General features: G+C 36.3%; 1 protein-coding gene and 1 non-coding gene across 5 annotated transcripts in view; both read right to left on the bottom strand.

Moving 5' to 3' along the window:
* The window catches only part of ERP44 (endoplasmic reticulum protein 44), an 88,507-nt gene that overhangs the window by 20,891 nt on the left and 41,862 nt on the right, over positions 1-25,754 (bottom strand). For all 4 annotated transcript variants that reach the window (XM_060154737.1, XM_060154739.1, XM_060154738.1 and 1 more), the window contains 4 exons: positions 8,041-8,225; positions 7,214-7,329; positions 4,165-4,222; positions 1,672-1,788 (listed from right to left, as the gene is read on the bottom strand). In XM_060154737.1, coding sequence (XP_060010720.1) covers positions 1,672-1,788; positions 4,165-4,222; positions 7,214-7,329; positions 8,041-8,225 — 476 coding nt within the window. The remainder of the gene's footprint in view (positions 1-1,671; positions 1,789-4,164; positions 4,223-7,213; positions 7,330-8,040; positions 8,226-25,754) is intronic.
* TRNAG-GCC (transfer RNA glycine (anticodon GCC)) lies at positions 21,078-21,150 on the bottom strand. The gene has a single exon. It is a non-coding gene; the product is annotated as a tRNA-Gly (tRNA).

The raw sequence follows: 25,754 nt of genomic DNA, 5'->3' as shown, positions 1-25,754 counted from the left end.
AACAAATGTATTACTTTATTAGTAATAAACAAAATTACTAATTTCGTAAGTAAACAAAAAATTTTTTGTTTAAACAAAAAAACACAAATATGGATGAAATAACAGCTGTTAAGAGGCAAGTAATAGATTAATAATTCGAAACTATGTGAATTAGTTTGCTAAACTAATTTATCAGTACATACGTTAACATAGTAGCTGGTAGTTTATGCTGCTAGAGCTTCCAAGTGTACCCATGTCCACATCCATACCAACATATTCTTTACCCAGCAGGTATTAAAGGATTCAGGAGAGGGAGAGCAAGACAACCAGATTCAGAGGTTAACAAATCTTTCCCCATAGTTTAAAGGATTTATGGGTAGTTGGTTACAACATGTAATAAATCTAAAGAATTATTAAATGTGCCAACTACCGTAGGGCAGGAGGTAGGGCTGGGGGAGGACGGACAGACCCTGTTTAATTGTTTAAGATTTTCCAGATCCACAACTTTCAATTGTTTTGAAAGTATCCCTGTAAGAACTGTCAAAGCAGGTGAATAATCGTGACAGGTTACTAGATCTTTCTAAGCCTCTAAGGACTAAATGATACAATAAAAATGTAAGTTAATTCAGCTAAACATACCTGAAACCCTGAGAACTGAGAAAAGTAGAAGGGATGTTCATTTGATAGAAATTAAGACAATAAGCGTGCAAGCAAGCTTTACTGGAATACAACCATACTTACTTATGTACTATCTAGGGCTGCTTTTGTGCCACAACTGCCAAGTTGAGTAGTTGCAACAGAGACTATATGAACTGCAAAACCTAAAATATTTACTGTCTGACTTCTTACAGAATTGCCAACCTCTGACTTGGTGGGGCTTATATGGGTGTGTTTACTCTGTGATAATTTCTTGAGCTGTGTATTCAATACCTGAGCTATGCACTTATAATTCTTTGAAGTAAGTATGCATATAGAAAGGTTTTTTTTAAACTTTTTTAATGCTTTTTAAAAATTACATTCTTAGACTGAGGGTTTTGAAAATGAAGGAACAAAATGAAATGAAAGATATGTTTCAAATACAGTAAAGAACAGAGAGATGCACCTCACAGACACAGCTCTTTGTACTTGCTCCTCCAACTTCTTAGGTTTTTGTGTTTTGTTTTTGTGGGAGTTGTTCAGAGTTTGGGATGGGCCTTTTTTCAGCCGCATGGGATCACTGAGGACAGTTACATGACAACTGATAATTGCCTTCATTATTTACGATGGAAAGAGAACACAGTTTCATTCTTTTAGGATAGACAGGAATCAGAAAAACCTTTTTATACCAAATGATTATTCACTGTATGTAATTAATTGTAACTAAAATCTGCAGAGCATTGCTTCTAAAGCAATCCCCTTAAACAAGGATCTTCAACCAAGGGTGGGATCAGAATCACCTGAGAGGCACTTTCAAACTCATTTTCAAGGCTGTCATGAACCACTGCTATTGCAGGAAATACAACAGTGGGGTTCTGGGATAGCAGAGGTGGAGAACCATTGGCCTGTATTATGGAAATAGCTATATGTACTTATGTTCACTGTATGATTTTTATAACTGATAAGTTCTGTGGTAAAATAGTAAGATGGGTGGAGGAAGCTTGCTCTTTCGGAAATCTTAATTAAAACTAACAACACACATTAGAAAGTCTGTACCTCTCCATTTTCAAATGTTATTTCTCGGACAAGAGGAACACATTTATCTTGAATCCAATTGTAAGTCCCATCAAAATTTGTCATAGATCCCAAGTACACCATATCTGGAGCAGAATGCTGTTATAAAAACAAAGAAAAAAATTAAACAAATCTAACCTGCGCTAGCAAAAATGCATTATTAAAGCCATCTATGAACCCAGAAAATCTATACAGGATACAAAAGAAACAAAAAACATGGAACTTCTGAGAAAGAGGGCTATAGATGGTAATAAGCTGATAACTCTGTGATTATCGGGGACCTGATTATCCAACCTGTGATGTGTAAGCCTTCTGCTTTCCCTTGGATTTGCGTCAATTAAATGTTTACCAGTATCTTCATCAATAGCAGGCAGACATTGTAAAAACAAGAATTATCCTAATGATTTAATTTAGCTATCTCTCCCTTCAAAAATGTTAGAAGAAAATTTGGAGACTTCCAGTGAAAAAGCCTTGAAAAATACATGATACTATATAAATCTAAGGCATGGCTATCTCTAAAATTAATTAACTGCAGTATCCGTTTCCACATTCACTCAAAATTGTATCTATGAAGTGCCTAAAATGATGGTAAATAGCTAACATTACCTAAGCCAACTTACTGTGACCAAGCACTGTTTTACCACTGTAAACACCTTGTATGTGTTGACTCAATCCTCAAAACATCCCCATAAAGCAGGTACCAGTATTATCATGGCTGTTTTTACTAATGAACAAACTAAAGCGCAGAGAAGCTAATAAACTTTCCCAGAGTTATACACCTAGGAAGGTAGCAGATTCTTTTTTTTATTTTATTGAAATATAATTGATTTACAATGTTGTGTTATTTTTTTCTATAGAGCAAAGCGACTCAGTTATACATATGTATGTATAAGAATCTATATATATTCTTTTTCATATTCTTTTCCATTATGGATATTGAATATAGTTCCCTGTGCTATACAGTAGGACCTTGTTTATCCATCCTATATACAGTAATAGTTTGCCTCTGCTAATCCAAAACTCCCATTCCTTCCCTCCCCTACCCACTCTCCCCCTTGGCAACCACAAGTCTGTTCTCTATGTCTGTGAGTCTGTTTCTAGATATGTTGATTTGTACTGTATGTTAGATTCCACATATAAGTGATATGATATTTGTCCTTCTCTTTCTGACTTAACTTCCCTTAGTATGATAATCTCTAGGTCCATCCATGTTGCTACAAATGCATTATTTTATTCTTTTTTATGGCTGAGTAATATTCCATTGTATATATGTACCACATCTTTATCCATTCATCTGTTGATGGACATTTAGGTTGTTTCCATATCTTGGCTATTGTAAATAGTGCTGCTATGAACACAGGGGTGTGTGTATCTTCTTGAATTATGGTTTTGTCTGGGTATATGCCCAGAAGTAGGAGTGCTGGATCATACGGCAACTCAATTTTTTGTTTTTTAAGGAACCTCCGTATTGTTTTCCATAGTGGCTGCACCAATTTACATTCCCACCAACAGTGTAGGACAGTTCTCTTTTCTCCACACCCTCTCCAGCATTTGTTACTTGCAGACTTTTTAATGATGGCTATTCTGACCAGTGTGAAGTGGTAAGGAAGGTGGCAGATTTGACATTAAAACAGTCTCATTCCAGAGCCTGTGCTCTTAACAAGAAAGCTACACTGAGAGACACATAGATTCTGATAATCCAGAGATAGTCACACTATGTAAGCTATTATTAAAGAAATACAATTGCAGAGAATACAGGCAAATACCTATATGAATTCAAAATAGGAAATGAGCTTTCTAAGCAAAAAATTCATTCATATGGCTATAGAAAAGTTAACAACTTCAGTGTGTCAAAACACCGCAAAAAAAAAATTAAAGTGAAAACTATGAATTAAAAAAAAATCCATAGATTTCTATTTGTGTGTGTGTGTGAAAATTGCAATGACAGACAGTTACGTCAATTTGGGGTGACAATACTGTGATTTCTGTCTTTTTTGTGGCTACCATCACCTGGGCCTAAACAGCTACTTCTAAGTTTAGACACACCTAACTTCTTAGCCAAGGGTTAAAAACAACTTAGCACTCCTTAGTATCTGGCAAGTACCAGGTGGACTTATACCCCAGGAGATTTGGGAGCTTGGCTAGTCTCACTCAAGTTGGAGTGATGATCACAGACCACTGAAGCCTTTTTTTTAATTTGAGTCCCAGGCCAAAGGCAAAACAGAGAGGTGAAAAAGGCCTGGGGATCAGGGGATCTCTAGTCCCAGCTCTGCCACTAAATGCCCGAGTGACTTTAGGCTTGTGTCCTCATCGTTACTTTGAAAGGTTTAGATTAGCACAAAATGATGCCTTAAGGTTCCTTTGTATATTAAAACTTTATGATTCTATGAACATTAACATGTACAAAACTACAGATTATACTATATATGTATTTAAATTATATTAAAAATTATACACTAAGAAATAGCAACTTACCCCTGGTGGTTTGTAGATTATGTTGTCTCCACTGTATCTTTCTGGTTTTGAAATAGCTCTAATGGAAAGAGAGAAGCAGTAATAATATTTTTTGAGAAAACTAATAGCAGCAATATACCTGAATGAAGCAGAATTCCCTAGCTGTTTTGCAACATATGAACTGTAACAACTTGAAATATATACTTGTCCATCTTCTTTTCTACTTATTAGATTATGCAATACCGGGCTTCCTTGGTGGCGCAATGGTTAAGAATCCACTGGACAATGCAGGAGACACGGGTTCGAGCCCTGGTCCAGGAAGATCCCACATGCCACGGAGCAACTGAGCCTGTACGCCACAAGTACTGAGTCTGTGCTCTAGAGCCCACGAGCCACAACTACTGAGCCCGTGCGCCACAACTATTGAAGCCCGCACGCCTAGAGCCTGTGCTCCACAAGAGAAGCCACCTCAATGAGAAGCCCGCGCATCACAACGAAGAGTAGTCCCCACTCACCGCAACTACAGAAAGTCCACGCACTACAACGAAGACCCAACACAGCCATAAATAAATAAATAAATAAAGATTATGCAATACCAACAAAAGCATACATTTAAAGGAAAAATTTAATATGAGGCAGATTTTTTTAAAGGGAAATTTTAGTTAGCTGTTTTTGTGACTCAGTATTTTATCTGTGGATTGGCAGTTTTGGCACTAAATAGCTGTTTTTGACCCCAGATTGTTTCTAGTAACTGAGGATCAAGGTCATTGATGTAGTCACATAAACCAGTCACACAAACATATTATCTGCTTGTTAAGTCAGACTCAACCATGAATTCTCTTTTAATTTTTTAAACCAAAACTTCTAAAAAAAAATAGATGAAATGAAATAACCTACACATCATTAGAATATAGTTCCATAAATAACTAATTTTTTGTTTATTTGTTTACTATTTCCCATGCCTGGTACAGGCACATAATGGGTGAATAAATATTTGGTGAGTGAATTCTACAACAAATTATAAGTCAAAATGGGTAACTTTTTCCTCTCTCTAAATTATATTTGGATTAATTGAACCCTGATTTATCTCCAGGTTCTGACTACAGTAGTCAGGAGACAGGGGCAAGCAGTACTAAGCTAGATTGATGACACTGGAACAGAAAGGAAGAACATGCTCCATTCATTCATTCACTGTTTGCTATGTGCTTCCTTTGTACCAGCTATGTTCTTGGCACTTGGTACACAGCAGTGAACAAAACTGACAACATCCTCTCATGGAGCTTCCATTTTTGTGGGGAAAAACAACTAGATATTTTTATCTTGGGTGGTTAAAAACAAACAAAAAAAGGTGCTATGAAGAAAAATAAGTGGATAAAGAATGACAAGTTGGATGATGATAGTGCTATTTTATATATAGCTATCAGGAAAGATCTTTCTGCTGAGATGATATCTGGACAAAGCACTCTGGATAGAGACAGTAAGGGCAAAGGCTCTGCTGCAGAAGTGTGCTTGCAGTGTTTGAGGAATAGCAAGGGGCCTGCATGGCTGGAAACAGTATTACAAAAAGCATGGGGGAGAAGTTCTTCCGTTATTTACTCTCTACAACAATCTTCAAAAAACACTGATAATGTTTACAATAAAACACACATAAAAAACCTATAGAAGCATTTAAAACAAGGAGAAAGGTCACAAAATGAAGAGGACATACTATGCCAGAAATCTGGGCTCTACTCAAGATAGGTACCACAATAGAGTCTACCAGTTATAGGCCAAAGAAAAGAGAAAAATAATATTGTATAACATCAAAGGATGGGGGAAGATAACCTCCAATGAGAAGAAAGAGTCAAACACAGAACCATAAGAATGATTCCATTTTGAAAGAGAAAGAAAAAAAAAAAACAAGATAAAGCCAGAGAAGTCAGAAAGGTAAGGATCAACCAGGGAGTTCAACATAAAGTGTAGACACAGCAGAAAAAGGACAGGGCAGGGGCTTCCCTGGTGGCGCAGCGGTTGAATCCGCCTGCTGGTGCAGGGGACGCGGGTTCGTGCCCCGGTCCAGGAGGATCCCACGTGCCGCGGAGCGGCTGGGTCCGTGAGCCATGGCCGCTGAGCCTGCGCGTCCAGAGCCTGTGCTCTGCGGCAGGAGAGGCCACAACAGTGAGAGGCCCGTGTACCGCAAAAAAAAAAAAAAAAAAAGAAAAAGGACAGGGTAGTTGAGGGTCACATCCTTCAGAGATATTGAAGTGGATTAAGATTGAAAAAAGGCCACTGGATTTGTTAATTAAGAAGTCACTTCGTGATTGTGTAGACAGAAGCTTCTTTAGGATAATGGAGGTAAAAGTTAGCTTCCAGGAGGTTAAGGTATTTTAACTGGTTAAAATATGAGAAATTCAAGGTAGCCAAGCAAAACTAATCTCTGAAAAAAAATTGAGAATGAAAAGAAAGAAATGAGATTATAGCTCAAGAGACAGAAGGGACAGATCAGGAAAGAGAATCATGTTTTTGGAAAAGGAAAGAGTTCATGAAAAGGGTCAGGTTGAAAACATGAGAAAGCAAGGACAACTGATGGATCAAAGCCCCAGAGGATTTTGAAGGGACAATTACAAGGAAACAAGTAAAGAGGTTAGCCGTGGAAAGGAGCATTGTTCCTCTGAGACAGGGAAGGCAGAAGAAAAGGTGGTGGAGAGCCAGAGATGAGTAAAGATGATGAAGTTCATGGTCATTAATGAGAAACACTGTGTTGTTTCAGTTTGGAAACCCCACAGGTTAATAAGCATTTTTTGTGACACAGGATAGTGTTAGTAAATGAGCTGAACAAAAGTATGAGAGTTAACCTGTCCAACCTTTTCCTCTTACCCACATTTTGAAATAGAATATAGTACAGAAAGAATAATTAACAGACTTAAACTCTTAGAAAGAGTCAGAGATAGGTGTAAAAATTGGTTGGTGACTTTAAGAGGACTGACATAATCTTTGGAGAGGTCATCTTCAGAAAACGACCACACACAACAAGAATTTAACACGACAGCTGAGCTGACCCGACCCACTAACACACTCTCAGCCTACTTACCCAAATGCAGCTAGAAAGGCACAATCATCATGCAAAATATTTGCTACTCTTTCAAAAACTCTATAGTTTTCTGAATCCTTCTGCTCAAAATATCCAATGATATTTCTTTTGCTGCGCTGTAAAATAAAGTATGTAATTACTTTATAAACATATATAGTTCTTTAAGAATAATGTTATTGCATTTACCCAGCTGCTGTTCAATTATCTCCAAATGAAGTATGACTATAAATGCATAATTGGCTTTTAACACCTAGTCCAAAACTATTAAAGATTACATTAGGTTGAAAACAGTCTTAACTATCATCTAATCTAATAATTTCCTTCCAACATTTTATTTTAAAATTTCAAGAAATACATAACTGTTTAATCAGTGACAGTCCTTCCTAAATAAGATGACTAATTCTAAGATGTGTTAAAATAATACATCAATTCGTAATGTGTGACTGTTGGTAGAGACTCCACCGTGGGTCTCTCACACTTCTACATAAGGGTCTCCACTAAGCAAACTATGGAAACTTTGTGTATGCCTGACATTAACTTCTATTTCTTCATAATTCAGGCTACCCTTAACCCTCAATTAATTCAAATTAGTACAACTTTACTGTATTGCTATATACATTTTATCCAAAGGTTCAGTAAAATATTAGCATTTCCCTTGAGAATTAATTCAAGAAAAATTCAACTTGTTAAGTATGTGTGTGTGTATATATATATATAAAATCCACTGCAATGAAGTATAAGAAAATGCCGGATTCTTTGATTGCATAAGAATTTGTTTACATTAATCAGGCAGGCTTCATTTGATACAGCAAAAGTTAATGACTTACGTCAAGAGTGGTGACTTCTGCTAAGTCATGAAGTTCTTGAATGGGGTCACTTTTTTGTTGCCTGATGTAATCTGCAAGTGCTTTCACTGATCGCTGACCCCTGTATTCTCTCTTCATCATCATCCCATTACGAAACAATTTGAGGGTTGGGTATTTGCTTATCCTATATCTCTGGGCTATATCAGCTAAAAGAATGAAAAAAAAAAAGTAACGTCACCCTCAAACTTAGTCTGAGTGGGCCCATTAGCCCAACAGTCAAAAATCTTACAGTTATTTAGGGAGAACATTTTGGTTCATATAATTCTTTTCCAGTATTAGAGAAAAAAAGAGTTTATACTGGTTAAGAGGCCAGGCTCCAGACATATATTACCTGGTTTAAATCCCAAAGCTATTTACTGTATGTGTGAACTTGTAAGGTGCATCAACTCTCCAGGCCTTAGTTTCTCATCTGTAGGGATAATAATTTCTACTACATAGAGTTGTTTTAAGGACTAAATGAGACAATACAAATGCATGACAGAGTAAACTCTAAATAAATGTCAGTATTATTATAGATACAGTCTAGAAAAAAATTGGAATGTACAAAATTCCAATTTTGAAAACAGTCATTCAAATCACTTTATGTTGTGAGGATCTCTTACAGTATTTAATAAAAGGGAATTAAATGTAAATTAAAATCACTCTTAAAGGCTAAAATCTAATATTAGATTCTTTGCTAGTAGAAGAATTTATAATCCCACATATGCAAATTTTGTGTAAGCTAATACAATTAAGAGCAAAACTCAGCAGTATACACTAAAAAAAAATCCCTTTATTATGACCTATGGGTATACTCTCACACAAATCATTAAAATTAGGATTTATAGCCTCAAAATAAGAAACTAAGTAAAAATGTATGCTGATCTCACTTTTAGGAATGACAATTACTAAGATACTGACTCAATCAGAATGGAAAAGCCTTTAAATTTTTCTGCTGTTATTTCCAAGAGGTAGCAAATAGGAGAAATCAATGGTTTCTAGACATCGGTAAAGCTCGTATGGCATGCTAGTCACATGTATGAGAATGATAAAAGATACACTACATTTTTAGAGTGAAGGGGACCTGAGAGAGCACAAGTAGCTTAAAACAGATGAAAAAAAGAATTTTTTAAACTGAGTTTTAAAATGAGGGCAGAATTCTAAAACGGTGGCAAAAAAAAAACAAACACACATGAAAATTCTCTAGCCCTACCTCCATTCCTAGTAGTTACAAAACAAAAACAAAACAAACAGAACTGCAATAAACTCTGTTAACCATCTTAATTTTCTAGGAGATTAGATGGTAGAAACAACTGTACCAGAGGGTATATATATATATATGTGTGCTGACAGTTTCACAGGTGTATACATAGGTCAAACTTAATTTGTACATTTTACAGTTAATTCTAGGTTAGCTATACCTCAAAAAAGATTTTTAAAAATCTAAATGAATACTGACTATACAAAACAACAACAATAATTATGCCTTATGGAGTTTGACACAAATTAAAATACATAATAACAACAACAACATATTAACTGGGGGAGGGGATGTAAGCAGAAGGTTAATGATTCTAAGTATTCTAAGGTCTACACACTGCCTAGGAAGAGCTAAAAATACTTATACTATTTCGATAAGTCAAGGTTGCATTTTTTCCTAAGATAAGAAATCAAAGAATACTAAAACGGTGTATTAGAAGTTAAGGATGGAATATGGGTTCTCAGAAGGGGGTTTGGAGAAAAGACTATGTAATTAAGATCACATAACACTTTGTTGAACTCCATGGAGGATTTATAAAGGGGAAATATACTTGACTATTAAAATTCTTTAAACAGAAGACAGATATGAGCAAAGAGACAGAACCACTGGTCATACATGAGATCGAGGAGAATATTTTATTCACCAAATCACAGAAATCTGAAATAATATTAAGATACCTTAATATACAAGTATTTAAATAGACATTAATCTGTTTGGTTTAGGAGTTAATACTTTTTGAAGCAGAACACTAGTGGATATATCAGCCATAAGCCCTTTTTCAACCTGATAAATTAATGAGAAAACGTGTCTTTGAGTTGTCGTAAAAATGGTGGTTCTATTACCTGATCAAGGAATTAATTAGATTAAACTGGTACTAGAAATTCAGGGGTAAGAGTAGTGTATAAGCAAGTAGAAGTCTTTTAAGATAAACAGAGGCACCTCTTATAAGGCAAAGGCCACAAAGGCTTAGGCTTAAACTACTTAGTAGAAAATCAGCCCAAAGAAATACTAAGAAGTACGGAACTTTACCTTCCTAACTAAAAAACTCATTCAGTCACCAGAACACTACACACTGAAACCTAGCATACTGTAAAATGAATTTTTGCAGTGATATATAAATGGAAAAGGTTTTAATAAAAATGCTGTTAAAATTAGGTTAAATAGTTCTATAATACTAGCCAATGCTACAATGCTGTGGTCTGGAATGTGGAAAATGTCTTTTTAGAAGTTCCTATTTCCCCCAAATATCCATCAGTAGGAGACTGGTTAAATGAAGTACGGTACACCCATACAATGAAGTACTAGGCTGTTATATAAAGGAATGAAAACGATCTCTTTGTGCTGCTAAGGAGCAATCTCCAAGATACACTGTGTTAAGTGGAAAAAGCCAGGTGCAGAGAATGTGAAAGAAATATGGAGAAGAAACTTGGAAGATAAGTAGGAATATATATATGTATATATACGTGTGTGTGTGTGTGTATCTATCTATCTATCTATCTATATATATATCTTTACGATGCTACCTCCTCCAAAAAACAACATCAATGGAAGAGAATGGAAGGAGAAGTCAGGAATGGAATTCATATCTCCCTGACTATACCTTGGTTTTACAGTTTTGACTTGGGACCAAGGAAATGTTTAATAGTAAAACAAAATTAGATTAAAAAATTTTAATACTGTAATTGTTATTTTTAACTAAACACGCACAAATTATAGATAAAGCACACGAGTAATCACGCTAGTGCTATTAAGAATCAAGATTTCAGCATAAGGAAAAAAGATACAAATATAAAATTGAGGGAATTAAGTAAAAACCCTGTAATATTTAGTTTGAATTGAAACTACTAGCAAAAATTCATGATCTGTTTTTCTCTTTCAAAAATACATATTTCTAAGCTCTTTCCACTGAGAGCTTCATTGGCTAATTCTACCAAATATTTAAGGAAGAAATAATTCCATTTCCACACAAACTTTTCTTGAAAATTGAAGAGAAGGAATTACATCCCAACTCATTCTGTGAGGCCAGCATTACCCTTATACAAAAACCAGACAAAGACATTATAAAAAAATTACAGACCAATATACCCAATAAACAAAATTAGAGGACCTACACTAGTGGACTTCAACACTTACTGTAAACCTACAGGAATCTAGACAGTGTGATAATGGCATAAACACAGACGATAGACAAATAGATCAATGGAAGAGAGTCCAGAAACAGACCCACATATACATGTAGAAGTGATTTTTGACAAAGGTGTAAAAGTAAAATCTAACTATATACTACTTGTAAAATATACATCTAAACATAAGGATGCAAAAACTTTAAAATTAAAAGGATGGGAAAAAATATTCTATATAAAACTAATCAAACAAAATCTCATATAGCTATATTAATAGTAAATATGTACACATTAAGGCAAAAAGCATTACTACAGATCAAGAAGGTCCCTTCATACTACTAAAAAGTTCAATTCCCCACGCAGATGTAACAATTTTGAATTTCTATGTGTCAAATAAAAACCTAAAAATACATAAAGTAAAAAATGACAGAACTACAAGGAATATCTATAATCATGGTGGGAGATTATTATCACACCTCTTATAGCAACTGATATAACAAATAAAATCAATAAAATATAGAGAATTTGAACAACACAACTAAGAAACCAGAATTATTTGACAGATATATTATTCACTATCCCAAAGGTGCAACATACACATTTTTTGCAGGTATATATATCATATAAAAAACAAACATATGATGAATCACAAAAAAAGTCTCAACAACTTTCAAACGATTCAACTCATAATGAGAATAAAGTAACTTCTACACGCCATGGATCAAAGATGAAATTACAAAGGGAAACCGGAAAATATTTTGAACTGAATGATAATGAAAAATACATATCAGAACTTGCAGCGTGCAGCCAAAGCAATGCTTAGAATGAAATTTATAACATTAAAATGTATATGTTAGGGGGAAAAGGCTAAAAAACAAAAAAGTATTAATCTAAAAAAAATCATAAAAGAAAAACAAAGAAGAAAGGAGTGAATGAAAAAGATAAAAGTGGAAATTAATGAAGTGGAAAATAAATATATAATACAAAAAAAGCCAAAATCTGGTTCTTTGCAAAGACTAATATAATAAAATCAATAAAGCCCTGGAGAGACCAACCCAGAAAAAAAAAAGAGAAAAAACACAATTTCAGGAATATAGCGGGAGTCTGCAACTCAGATAATAAGAGAATATTATCAATAACTTAATGATGGTATGGAGATTTTGATAAAATGCAAAAATTGTCACAAAACCACAACTCACCAAACCAACACTAGAAAATATAACTGGTCCTAAAATTAAGGAAACTGAACCCATAATCCAAAGCCTTCTCACAAAGAAAACTCCATTCCTAGAAAACTTTACCAGCAAATTCTACCAAACATTTAAGGAGCCAATAATGCTATTTATACAACCATTCAGAGAAAACAAAAAGAGGGGACATTTCCCAAATATGAGGTCAACATAATCTTTCTGCCAAATTTGACAAGGAAATGATGAGAAAAGAAAAATACATGTTAGTCTCAATCAAGAACATAAGATGCAAAACTTAAAAAGAAAGTATTAAAGTGAATTTAGCACTGTGTACAGAAGATAATACATCACAAGCTGGATTTAGCCTAGCACTTCAGTTTAATGCTTGAAAATCAATCAGTGTAATTCATGACATTAACAGAATGAAAGAGAAAGGTTCTACTACTTCTCAAAAGAAACAGAAAAACATCTGGTAAAATCAACATCTACTCACACTTTAAAATTTTGTCAAACTAGGAATAGAAGGGAACTTCCTTAATTTAATAAAGGGTATCTAAATAAACAAATACCAAACAACTTGACAGTAAAACACTAAAAGCTATCCTGCTGATATCAAGAAAGAAATTAAAATGCTTGCCATCACTTCTACATAACACTGTACTGGAGTTCTTAGTGTAATAAGAAAAAGAAATAAATACACACACACACACACACACACACTGGTAAAGAATTAAAATGTCATTATTTGCAGACAATCTTACTGCGTTCACAGAAAACCCAAAAGAGGATCTACGAAAAGATTTCCACTTCCAAGCAGGATATAGTAGGTAGCAGAAATCTACTGCTTCTGCTGTGATGACTAGGGAAAAAAATGACTTTTTTTTTTAAAGTCACATTAATTCCAGAAAGGAAAGGACCATTCCTAAGTAAGCAAAAGCTCACTCACTGGCATTTATTTTTCTGCTAGGTTTCCTATGCAATATTCCTTTTAGAAATTAAATCTGTAACTTGTGCAGATTTAGGGCCAAGGATTACACCTGCATAGGCAGAGGGAAGAGAAATCAGTGAAGCTATTTATAGTACCTGGGCTGGAATGGTGGACTGAAAGGGACCCTGAAACACACAGGAAGTTTTCCCCAGAGGATATTTACTGGGTACAGGGGTGGCATAGGAAGCTGGGGATTGAGCTAAAAAGAGTAAAATCTCCCATGGCCTTGTAGTGCTTAGGAGATACTGTCTAATTGTATAAAGGCCTGCATCAGCATCAAACATACAACCAAGACATTTGCCAGATTTTGAAGCTGCCTAGGCAAGGAAGCATCTAGATGTTGAAAACACCATTAATTTTTAAGGCAAAGAGGAAGAAAGATATTGGTGACATATATGAGACAAATTATTAATATTCAGAATATATAAAGAACAGTTACAAAAGGACCATCAAAAAGATAAATGGGCTAAGATTATCAGTCAATTTATGAAAGAAACACAGATGGCCAATAAACATGTAAAAACACGCTCAGTTGTAATTAAGAAGTAACAAATTAAAATTACCAGAGATTAGGGAGGGTGGGAGGGAGGGAGACGCAACAGGGAAGACATATGGGAACATATGTTTATGTATGACTGATTCGCTTTGTTATAAAGCAGAAGCTAACACACCATTGTAAAGCAATTATACCCCAATAAAGATGTTAAAAAAAAAAAAAATTACCAGAGAACACATTTGGCCCATCCTATCAGCAAAATAACAATAACTTTTTAAGAATTTTTTAAATCAATATTATCAAGCCCTACAAAGGGGAAATATATCCTACTAGGTCCAATTTAGGTGCACATTCAATGTTAATAAAGCTAAACCAGGGACTTCCCTGTTGGCGCAGTGGTTAAGAATCCACCTGCTAATGTAAGGCACACAGGTTCGATCCCTGGTCTGGGAAGATCCCACATGCTGCGAAGCAACTAAGCCCATGCGCCACAACTACTGAGGCTGCGCGTCACAAATACTGAGCCCATGCACCACAACTACTGAAGCCCACGTGCCGCAAATACTGAAGCCAGTGCACTCTAGGGCCTGTGTGCCACAACTACTGAGGCCGCATGCTGCAACTACTGAAGACTGCACATCTAGAGCCTGTGCTCCAGAACAAGAGAAGCCACCAGAATGAGAAGCCCGCGCACAGCAACAAAGAGTAGCCCCTGCTCGCTGCAACTAGAGAAAGCCTGTGTGCAGCAATGAAGACCCAATGCATCCAAGAAAAAGAAAAAAAGCTAAACTAGACTAGCTGGTGCCTGATTTGCCAAGGAATTTAATCCCCAAAGGATTTGGCAGAAAAAATATGCAATAGACCCAGAAAGAAATGAACTAGTGTAAGACGAAACATCCATTTTCTATTTGTGGTCTAAGGATCAGTATGAAACTGGACAGCAAGAGGCACTGCTAGAGATAATATAATGCTTTCAACTTCCTTAACTTGGTGAATTAGTGGGCATAATCAGAAAACAGTGTGCTAATAGCAAATACGCATAAACTGGAAGTGAAATAAATAAAGCTACAGATGGACTCCAGCGAGTCTTAAGTGCTAAATTAATGGTATTTGAATTTTATCCTACATGTGATAAGAAGACACTGAGCAGCAAAGCTGGGCTTTAAAAATATTCACCTAACAGTGGTAGAGAACCAGGGAAACTAGTAAGGAAGTCACTATAATAGTCCTGGAGAAATAAGAGTCTGTTTACCAACTTAAAAGTACAACCTTTAGGTTGCCTTAAAATTCTAGTTATGGACAGAAAAAGATTTAACACTTAAAGACTATTAGAGGAATAGATACTTGCTTGCTTAATTCTCAAATAACATCATGACAGCAAGAATACTGCATAATGAAGTGGCTTTTAATTATTAAGAAGCAAAAACCTGGGACTTCCCAGGTGGCACAGTGGTTAAGAGTCTGCCTACCAATGCAGGGGACATGGGTTCAAGCCCTGGTCCAGGAAGATCCCACAAGCCGTGGAGCAACTGAGCCCATGTGCCACAACTACTGAGCCTGCGCTCTAGAGCCTGCGAGCCACAACTGCTGAATGAAGCCTGCACACCTAGAGCCCATGCTCTGCAACAAGAGAAGCCACCGCAATGAGAAGCCCAAGCACCACAATGAAGAGTAGCCCCAGCTCGCTGCAACTAGAGAAAGCCCGCGCATAGCAACGAAGACCCAACGCAGCCAAAAATACATAAAAATTAAAAAAAAAAAGAAGCAAAAACCTTAAAATTGGGCTTTCCTGGTGGTGCAGTGGTTAAGAGTCTGCCTACCAATGCAGGGGACATGGGTTCATGCCCCGGTCCAGGAAGATCCCACATACCGCGGAGCGGCTAGGCCCATGAGCCATGGCCGCTGAGCCTGCACATCCGGAGCCTGTGCTCCGCAATGGGAGAGGCCACAACAGTGAGAGGCCCACGTACCGAAAAAAAAAAAACAAAAAACCTTAAAATTACATTGATCAATAATCTCAGACATAAAGGTGACTTTTTACAAGCTTTGGTCAAAAGTGATTTTAAGATAATTACAATGTGACATTTTGACAGTATAACAAAGAATGACTTAAGGGGTATAATAAATGGAGGGGTTTTTTATTATTATTAACTGGATGGATCAAATGTTAAAATGGATGTCAAAGAATTATAAATTTAAGAAGGTTAACATCTCGCTGACTGGAAAATTAGCACGTACTTTTGCTTCAGTGGTCACTTACTTTGCCTTGATGGGTTCTGCCTGCCAGCCTGCCTGCCTAATGCCCAGCAGGGTTCCAAATGGGAAAATGCCTCTCCTCTTGTCTCAGCAATGTCCCTCCCTGCTATGATTATCCATGTCAGATAGTAAAAGAGGCAGATGATTTCAACAGGAAGGTCTTACTGTTCTGGTTCCAGGATAAAGACCACTGCCGCCTATGTACCTTTCCCAATGGTACCTATGTACCATTCCCAAACCATGCCCTTCCAAAATGTGGTAAAAAAAAAAAAAGCAAAACAAAAACACAACAGCAAAATAAAACCCTAAACAGAAAAATTACAAACAAAGCCTATAAGCTTACTCAGGATTCAGACTAAACCTGCTCATCCAAGTTCTATTTTATGCACATGAACTCTTCACTGTATATTTTCTCATTTTTTTTTTACTGAAATATAGTTGACATATAACATTGTATATAAATTTAAGGTGTACAACATGTTGATTTGCTACATTTCTATATTGCAATATTACAATATGATCCTCACTGTAGTGTTAGCACTCCTATCACTTTACATAATTATGATTTTTTTTTGTGGTGGGAATAATTAAGATCCAGTCTCTTAGTAAGTTTGATGTTAATACAATATTGTTGTCTATAATTATTTTCCTATTCTTAATGTCTCATTTGTGTATAGCTCTTATAAAAACTTCTCAATTTCTAATGTGGAAGGTTCAAGTTGCATTGGAAGGCAGACAAGTGTGAGTAACTCTGGTATTTGGGAGCAAGTGCTGCCTAATTCAAGGACAATTACAAAGTACATTCCTAAAAATGTTAGTGGGAGTCAATGTTCTGCACTGGCCAGCAAATAATGTAAGAACGTCACTTGCTCAGTGCTATACAGCCTATAGCCACTGGAGGGCAGCACAGAACCTGGTCCCACCAGGGGCAGATGGATGGGACTTTCTACATCTAAGGCAGCATGACCACCAAGAGAGAGTGATGAATTCTACTCTCAAACTCTCCAAAAGAGGCTGCATAAGATTAGATAAAGTGATATCATGATCCATAGCTGAAGCAAAGGCAAGTTTTAATTGTGTGTGTGTGTGTGTGTAGAAATTTTGGGAAACAAAGACAATTACAAAAAACGGAAACAACCATTTGTAATCCAACTACCACTGGGGAAAACCACTATTAACATTTTGGTTATATCTTGCTGACTTTGAATAAAAGCTGCTTAACTAGCAGTTGACATGTTTCAATTGAGAAAAAATGAACTCTAAGGTTAGTCAAACAGTAAAGTCTCAGCATCAATACTTGCAGAATGGGTATGAGCAGCTTGGAAGAAAATTCTAGAAAAAGTAGAGTAACATTCTTTAATCAAGAGTGTTACCAACACTCTTAATGGCACAGAAGTCAATAAATATTGTGTGGAAAACCACAGAAATCAATGACTCAGAAATGGTAAATGATTGCACAAGAGTCAGATTCTGAAAGTGAAACTGTTTCAGGATTACTTGAATAAATTCCTTTTAGGTACACAAATGAATGATATGACAAAAAATCTGTATCTTAAGTAATTCTAAAATAGTTCTTATGATAGACATAAAAATCCTAAGTGATAAGAAAACATTGTGCTAGGGCTTCCCTGGTGGCGCAGTGGTTGAGAATTTGCCTGCTAATGTAGGGGACATGGGTTCGAGCCCTGGTCTGGGAGGATCCCACATGCCGTGGAGCAACTAGGCCTGTGAGCCACAACTACTGAGCCTGCGCGTCTGGAGCCTGTGCTCCGCAACAAGAGGGGCCGCCATAGTGAGAGGCCTACGCACTGTGAGGAAGAGTGGCCCCCGCTTGCCACAACTAGAGAAAGCCCTCGCACAGAAACGAAGACAAAACACAGCAAAAATAAATTAATTAATTAATAAACTCCTACCCCCAACATCTTCTTTAAAAAAAAAAAAGAAAACATAGTTCAATTTTTCTCAGTTTTTTTTTTCAGTTACAGATAAAAGTGTGCCTTATAATCAGTGACAAGTAAACTTGACAAAATACTGCAAAAAATACTTTACCGTATGTTGAGAGATAATGATATAACCTATTTAAAGTATTTAACAAAGCACCTATAAAACTAATAGTTCATAAATGCTGGCTACTACTTATCCATCCATCTATTCAATAACTATAAATAAACACAGATAATGTGCTAGACACCCCAATCCAGTGCTAGGGATAGAGGGGTAAAAAGATAAGGTTCTTGCTCTTATAAAGCTTACATTTTATCATTATTGTTATTATCATTAATATTACTACTGCTGCTGCTGCTACTTCTAATTGTTTCCACAGACTAGAATCTTAAATGAAATTCTTAAAACTCTTAAATGTATAATACATGTAACAAAAAGATATACCAGTTTGGATTCCCTAAGATCAGTATAAAAGAAATCCTCTAATAAGTCCATAATAAATATGTCTTCACCAGAGATGTAGAGATTCCTTTCATGGGACCCCCAGCTGGGAGAAACTAAAAGGGCAATTGTCAGATCTGTGACAAATATGAAACACAGTACCCGTCCTCTGCAGGATAAGTGGGGACACAGCGGCAAATGCTCTCTGGGCTGTAGGAGGGAGCTGCTCCTCTATGTGTAACTTGAGTCTGTCTCTTCAATTGCCCTGACTTCCTTTTCCTTTTTCTCTTCCTCTACTTCTCTTCTACTTTGTCTGTTCCCTACCTTAAATACAACAGATGGAGAACTTAGGGGCTTAGGAGGTGAACTAAATTTTACCACTAGATGAGGGTTTTTCAAGCTACAAGATTTACACTGGGATTTCAAAAAAATATAGCTAAGCTTAAATAGTTGGAAGCTTCCTGATGTCATTCCAGCAACAGTCTAAGTTTAAAATTCTCTTACAGTTTCCAACCTTTTTGGAGGAAGGCGGTAGAGTGGGGAAGGGAAATCAAAGCTGCTGCAAGCAGCTCATACACAGAAACAAAAGGGCTGACTGAGTGAAATGAGCCTGTTATATCCACTCTTGCCTTCTCTCCTTCTCCAGTTCCAAGTTCTCAGCCTATTTACCTGAACCTTTCATCAAATAAAGTCCTAGGAAGGGCATATAACGAAGTGAGATAAAGGTAGGGCAGAAAGCACTCCATGGGATGCTGCTAAGTGGAAGAGACAGAGATAGAAAGAAATGCGGGCAGCAAACATAGAATTATGTACTGAGATAACTTTTCCTGATCAACTAGTAAACTGGTGTAGAGGACAACTCCAAAAGGAGGCCCAGCAGGTTCTAAGGGATGAGTACATGCATTGCCTCCCACAGGGGCTGCTTTGAAAATACTCGGCATGTTTTATGAAAATTAGTGCCATTACATTTTTATATTGTTATGTAATTATGTTGTTTGTTTCTTCACTTTATGGTCTCACCTCATCCTCAATTCTTAAGTAGTGCTGATAAAGAAAAAAACTATAACACCACACTGGCAGAAATTCCCAAACGCATGACAATATACCAGATTTGTGGCTAAGATAGACAGGCTCACAACTAAATTCAGACATGTGTCACACCTCAGTTCGAGCTTGCAAAATGTTAAGAAGCAATACATAGTCATTAAAGATTTTAAAAATTCAATGCAAGCAAAGGATGGCTCATTCATTTTGCCACATTAATTTCTTCCAGGAACCTTGTTGCGTTTTATCAAGTCTTTCAGCATTTATTGATAGGATAAGCTGGTTTTCCCCATTTTAGATACTGATGGGATTTATTCTATTTCCTAACATTAAGCCATCTTTGTGTTACTGGCATTCTACTTGGTAATGGGAGAATATTCACAAAAGGTACATCTACCTTCCATAGTACCCAGTGGTAATGCAGACGTGCTGCTGTCCAGGAGATGGCAACTTATGAGAGAAGGCAGTTCATGACCAACAAAATGCCTTCAACTGCCATGCCTGCACACAGGAGGTTTTCACTAAGAAATCGAGACAGCCACAGAGAGAACCAGGGCTCAGTTTCCAAAAGCCATCAAGTGGCTCTAAGTATTCCTCAAAATGCCAGTAAAAGTCTATCCAAGGAAATTCTCTTTAAATTCAATAATCATGTTGAAGGTTACTTATCATAGTGAAAGTAACAGAAATTACAATTAACAGTATCACAGTACACCTGTATAGTGCAGATTTCAAGCTTCTTTCACACATATTCTCTCAAAAACTCTAAAGCAACAAGGCACTCTTCCCTCTTTTCCAAACCAGACAAATTACAGGTTCAGTGACTTTTTATAACAGCTTTCTATTTTGAAAATTTTCAAACTTAAAAAAAGATGAAAAAGTAATATAATGAGCACCTGTATGCCCTCACCTGGATTTAACATTTTACCACATTTGGTTACCATATCCCTCTTTCTCACCACACACACACACACACACACACACACACTTTTTATGGTGAGTCCTAAATCAAGTTTAGCAATTTTTTTGTTTTTTTAGATAACTTGCCCAACTGTATATGACTTAGTAAGTAGTAGGCCTCTGGTACCAGAACAAAGGATTCTACCTTAGTAGAGGGTTGGGCCACACAGTATAGAAACAATAATACCACATATAAGTAACTACATTTTTGTTTATATACTGACCCAGTAGGGATAACTTAAACAGACTATTACATTATTCATAACAAACATTTTGTCTTTTTTTTTTTGGCCATGCAGCACAGCATGCTGCATCTCAGTTCCCTGAACAGGGATCGAACCAGCACCCCCTGCAGTGGCAGCACAGAGTCTTAACCACTGGACTACCAGGGAAGCCCCCTTGAGTCATTTTTATGCAGGAACTGGGTGAGTTCTCAGTTTCTATGAGAAACCTCAATTTAAATTACTTTACTTTGACCTTCAAAATAGTATAGTTACCTGATAAAAGCTGTATACTGCTGGTGACAAGTCTGGCTCCCCCCATTTACTATGTAACCTTGGTAAATCACTCAGCCTCTCTAAGTCTTTCAGTGTCTTCATCTATAAGATGATAATATACTCCAGCTCTCTGAAAGTCCAATGTTCATTACCACCTCAGAAACTTCACACCTACTCCTCCATTTGTCTGAAACACTCTTCTTCCCTTTTTTCCCTTAAAAACTCCTACTCTTGGGCTTCCCTGGTGACGCAGTGGTTGAGAGTCCACCTGCCGATGCAGGGGACACGGGTTCGTGCCCCAGTCTGGGAAGATCCCACATGCCGCTGAGCGGCTGGGCCCGTGAGCCATGGCCGCTGAGCCTGCGCTTCCGGAGCCTATGCTCTGCAACGGGAGAGGCCACAACAGTGAGAGGCCCACATACCGCAAAAAAAAAAAACAACTCCTACTCTTCCTTCAGGTCTTGTATCATTGCCTCAAGAGAGGACCTTCCTATGCCCCTAGACTAAGTCAGACTTATTATCTCATAGCACCCAAAACCTTCCCTTCAAAGCAGTTATCCCAATAAGCAATTGTGTATTTATTGCTCTTGCCTTTCTGGGTGTGTTTGGCTCACTGCTATATCTCTAGAACCTCCCACACTGCATTCTAAAGGGCAGGCATATTAAAAAAAAATGTTGTGGAATAAATGCATAACAGTATCTCAGTGAAGATAACTGAAATAATACATTCAAAAAGCATGCCTAACTCCAAGTAAGCACTACATCAACAATAGTTTTTCCCAGCAATTTGACTAGAAACTTTTTACAAGACCTTTTCCAAGAAATAACACTATTACTATGAATGGAAGTTCTGGGTGACACACTGAGCCGGAAACAAGAGAGGCAGACTTAACTATCAGAAGGCAGGACAGAGTGGGTTGCCACAATGCCAGACAGGTGATTAATAAGAACACATATGTGAGCAGGATGATATCTTGATTCTGAGGTCACCTTCTGGTTCTGCTAGGAAGCTTCATAGAGAACTTCTGCCTGACAGAAACTAATCCTGAAGCAGCAAGTAGGTACACTTAGCTGGAAAGAATACTGTAAGGAAATAAAGACCGTAAGTAGTAAAACTTTTTATTTGCAAACAGTATAATTGCCTAAGTAGAAAATCCTATGGGATCTACATAAAACTTATTAGAACTAATAAGTACCAGTGTACAAGATCATTATACAAAAATCAATTGTATTTCTATATACTAGCAACAAACAACAGAAATAAAAATTTGAGTTTTAACAAATGTACCATGGTAGTGTAAAATGTCAACATTAGGGTAAAGTGAGTAAGGAGTATAAGGGAACTCACCGTATTATCTTTGCAACTTCTCTGTATCTCTACATTTGTTCCAAAAATAAAAAGTTTATTTTAAAAATATCATTTACAACAGCATCAAAAAAATAAATAGTGATAAATATGACAAAGATGTGAAAGACATGTAGACTAAAACATTGCTGAAAACTGCAAAACATTGCTAAGAGAAACTGAAAAGACCTAAATAAATGGGGAGATATACAATGTTCATGAATTAGAAGATTCAATAGTGTCAAAATGACAGTTCTCCACAAAGTGGTCTAAGGATTCAAAGTAATCCCAATTAAAATCCCAGCAGTCTTCCCCCCCAACACCCCCTTTGGCTAAAAATTAACAAGCTGATTCTAAAAGTCATACAGAAATCCAAAGCAACTACAGTAACCAAACCACTTTGAAAAAAATTGCAAAGTTGGAAGATTTACACTAATGACTTCAAGACTTATTTATAAAGCTACAGTAATCTAGAAAGTGTGGTATTGGTGTAAACATAGACAAATAAACAAATAAATCATAGACAAATATATCCAGTACAGAATAGAGACTAGAAATAGATCCATATATATATGGTCAGTTGATTTTAACAAAGATGCAAAGTTAGTTATTGAAGAAAGGATAGTCTTTTCAATAAATTATGTCAGAACAACTTGATAACTATTTGCAAAAAATGCATTCCAATCCATACATTGTGCCACATGTAAAAATTAACTCCAAATGCATAATAGACCTAGATGTAAAACTTCACACTATAAAATGTATGAAAGAAAACATAGCAGAAAATCTTTGTGATCTTGGGTGAGGCAAAGATTTCTGAGATACAGAATTTAAAAATATAATCCATTTTGTAAAAGGACAAATTGTACTCCATCAAAATTAAGAGTATATGCCCTTCAGAAGATACTCTCAAACAAAACTGGAGATCTCACACTTCCTGATTTCAAAACTTATTACAAAGCTACAGTAATAAAAGCAGTGTGGTACTGGCATAAAGATAGACATATTGACCAATGGAACACAACAGAGAGCCCAGAAATAAACCCTCACATATATGGTCAAATGAATTTTGACAAGGGTGTCAAGTCATTCAATAGGGAAAGGACAGTCCATCAACAAATGGTGTTAGAAAAGCTGAATGTACACAAGCAAAAGAACGAAACTGGATCCTTACCTTGCACCATATACAAAAATTAATTTGAAATGGGTAAAGACCTAAACATACCACCTAAATGATTAATACTTTAAAAAGAAAATAGGGGAGAAAAGATTCATGACATTGGAGTCGCAATAATTTCGTGGATATGACACCAAAAGTAAAGGCAACAAATGTAAAACCAGATTAACTGGACGTCAAAATTTAAAACTTCTGTGCAAAGGACATTATCAACAGAGTGAAAAGGCACCCTATGGAATGGAAGAAAATATTTATAAATCCTATTATCTGATAAAGGGTTAATGTCTAGAACATACAAAGAACACCTACAACTCAACAACAAAAAATAAACGGATTAAAAAATGAGCAAAGGACTCAAACAGATTTTTCACCAAAGAAGGTATACAAATGGCCAAGAAGCACATGAAAAGATGCTCAACATTACTAATCACTAGGGAAATGCAAATCAAAACCAGGATGAAATATCACTTCACACCGTTTAGGATGGCTGTTATCTCAAAAACAGAAAATAAGTGTTGGCAAGGATGTGGAGAAATTAGAACCCTTGTGCACTGCTGGCAGGAATATAAAAGTTGGTACAGCTGCTTTGGAAAGCAGTATTGTGATTCCTCAAAAATTAAAAAATAGAACTATCATATGATCCAGCAATTCCACTTCTGGGTATACATCTGAAGGAAATGAAAACAGTATGTTGAAGAGATATCTGCACCCCTATGTTCACAGCAGCATTATTTACAATAGCTAGGACATGGAAACAACCTAAGTGTCCATCGATGGATAAATGGATAAAGAAGTTGTAGGATAGCCATACAACAGAATATCATTCAGCCATCACATGGAAGGAAATTCTGACACACGCGACAACATGGAAGTACCTTCAGGACATTATGCTAAGTGAAATAAGCCTGCCACAAAAAGACAAATGCTGTATGATTCCACTTTTACCAGGTATCTAGAATAGTCAAACTCATAGAAAAATAAAGAGGAATGGTGGTTACCAGGAACTACGGGGAGGGGGAAATAGGGAGTTGTTTAATGAGTATAGCATTTAAGTTTCACAAGATGAAGTTCTGGGGACTGGTTGTACAGCAGTGTGAATATATTTAATGTTACTGAACTGTACAATTAAAAATGGTAAAGATGGTAAATTTTATGCTCTGTGTATTTTAGCACAATTAAAGACACTCTTAAGAGAGTAAAATGGGAGAAAAAGATCTGCAAATTACACATGTAAAAGAGAACTTGTATAAAGAGTTCTCAAAACCCAGTAAGAATTTATTATAAGAAATTATTACACCTGTTAATAATTTAACAGATCTGATAAATTAAAAAGATTGACCATACCAAATGTTGGCAAGAATATGGAACAACTTGAACACTCATACACTGCTAGTAGATGTGTAAAATAATACAAGTACTTTGGAAAACAGTTTGGCAGTTTCTTAAAAAGTTAAATATACACCTACCATAAGACCCATATATTTCACACCTAGGTATTTGCCCAGGATAAATGAAAACATGTGTATAGAGGGTTGTATCTGAATGTTCATAGCAGCTTTATTTATAATAGCCCGAAAATGGAAACAACCCAAATGTCTGTCAACAGGTGAACAGTTAAACAAATTATAGTATATAGCCATACAATGGAATGCCACTCAATAATAAAAATGAATAATACACGTAACCATCTCAAAATAACCATGCTGAGTCAACAACAACACACACACACACACACACACACACACAAAGAACACATGATGTATGATTTCACTTATATAAAATCCTAGAAAATACAAACTAGTCTATAGTAACTGAAAGCAGTTCCATGGCCCCCTGAGGATTGACAGGGGAAGAGAGGGACCACAAAGGAGCACAAGCAAAATCTGGGGGATGACAGATATGTTGACATCTTGACTGTGATCATGGTTTCACAGCTGCATACATGTGTCAAAACATTAAATTGTATAATTTAAGCTT

This window comes from Lagenorhynchus albirostris, chromosome 7 (genome assembly GCF_949774975.1).
Source record: "Lagenorhynchus albirostris chromosome 7, mLagAlb1.1, whole genome shotgun sequence".
Classification (NCBI taxonomy): Eukaryota; Metazoa; Chordata; class Mammalia; order Artiodactyla; family Delphinidae; genus Lagenorhynchus; species Lagenorhynchus albirostris.
Note: the sequence above shows the minus strand (reverse complement) of the source record. Positions and strands in the feature narration are given on the sequence as shown.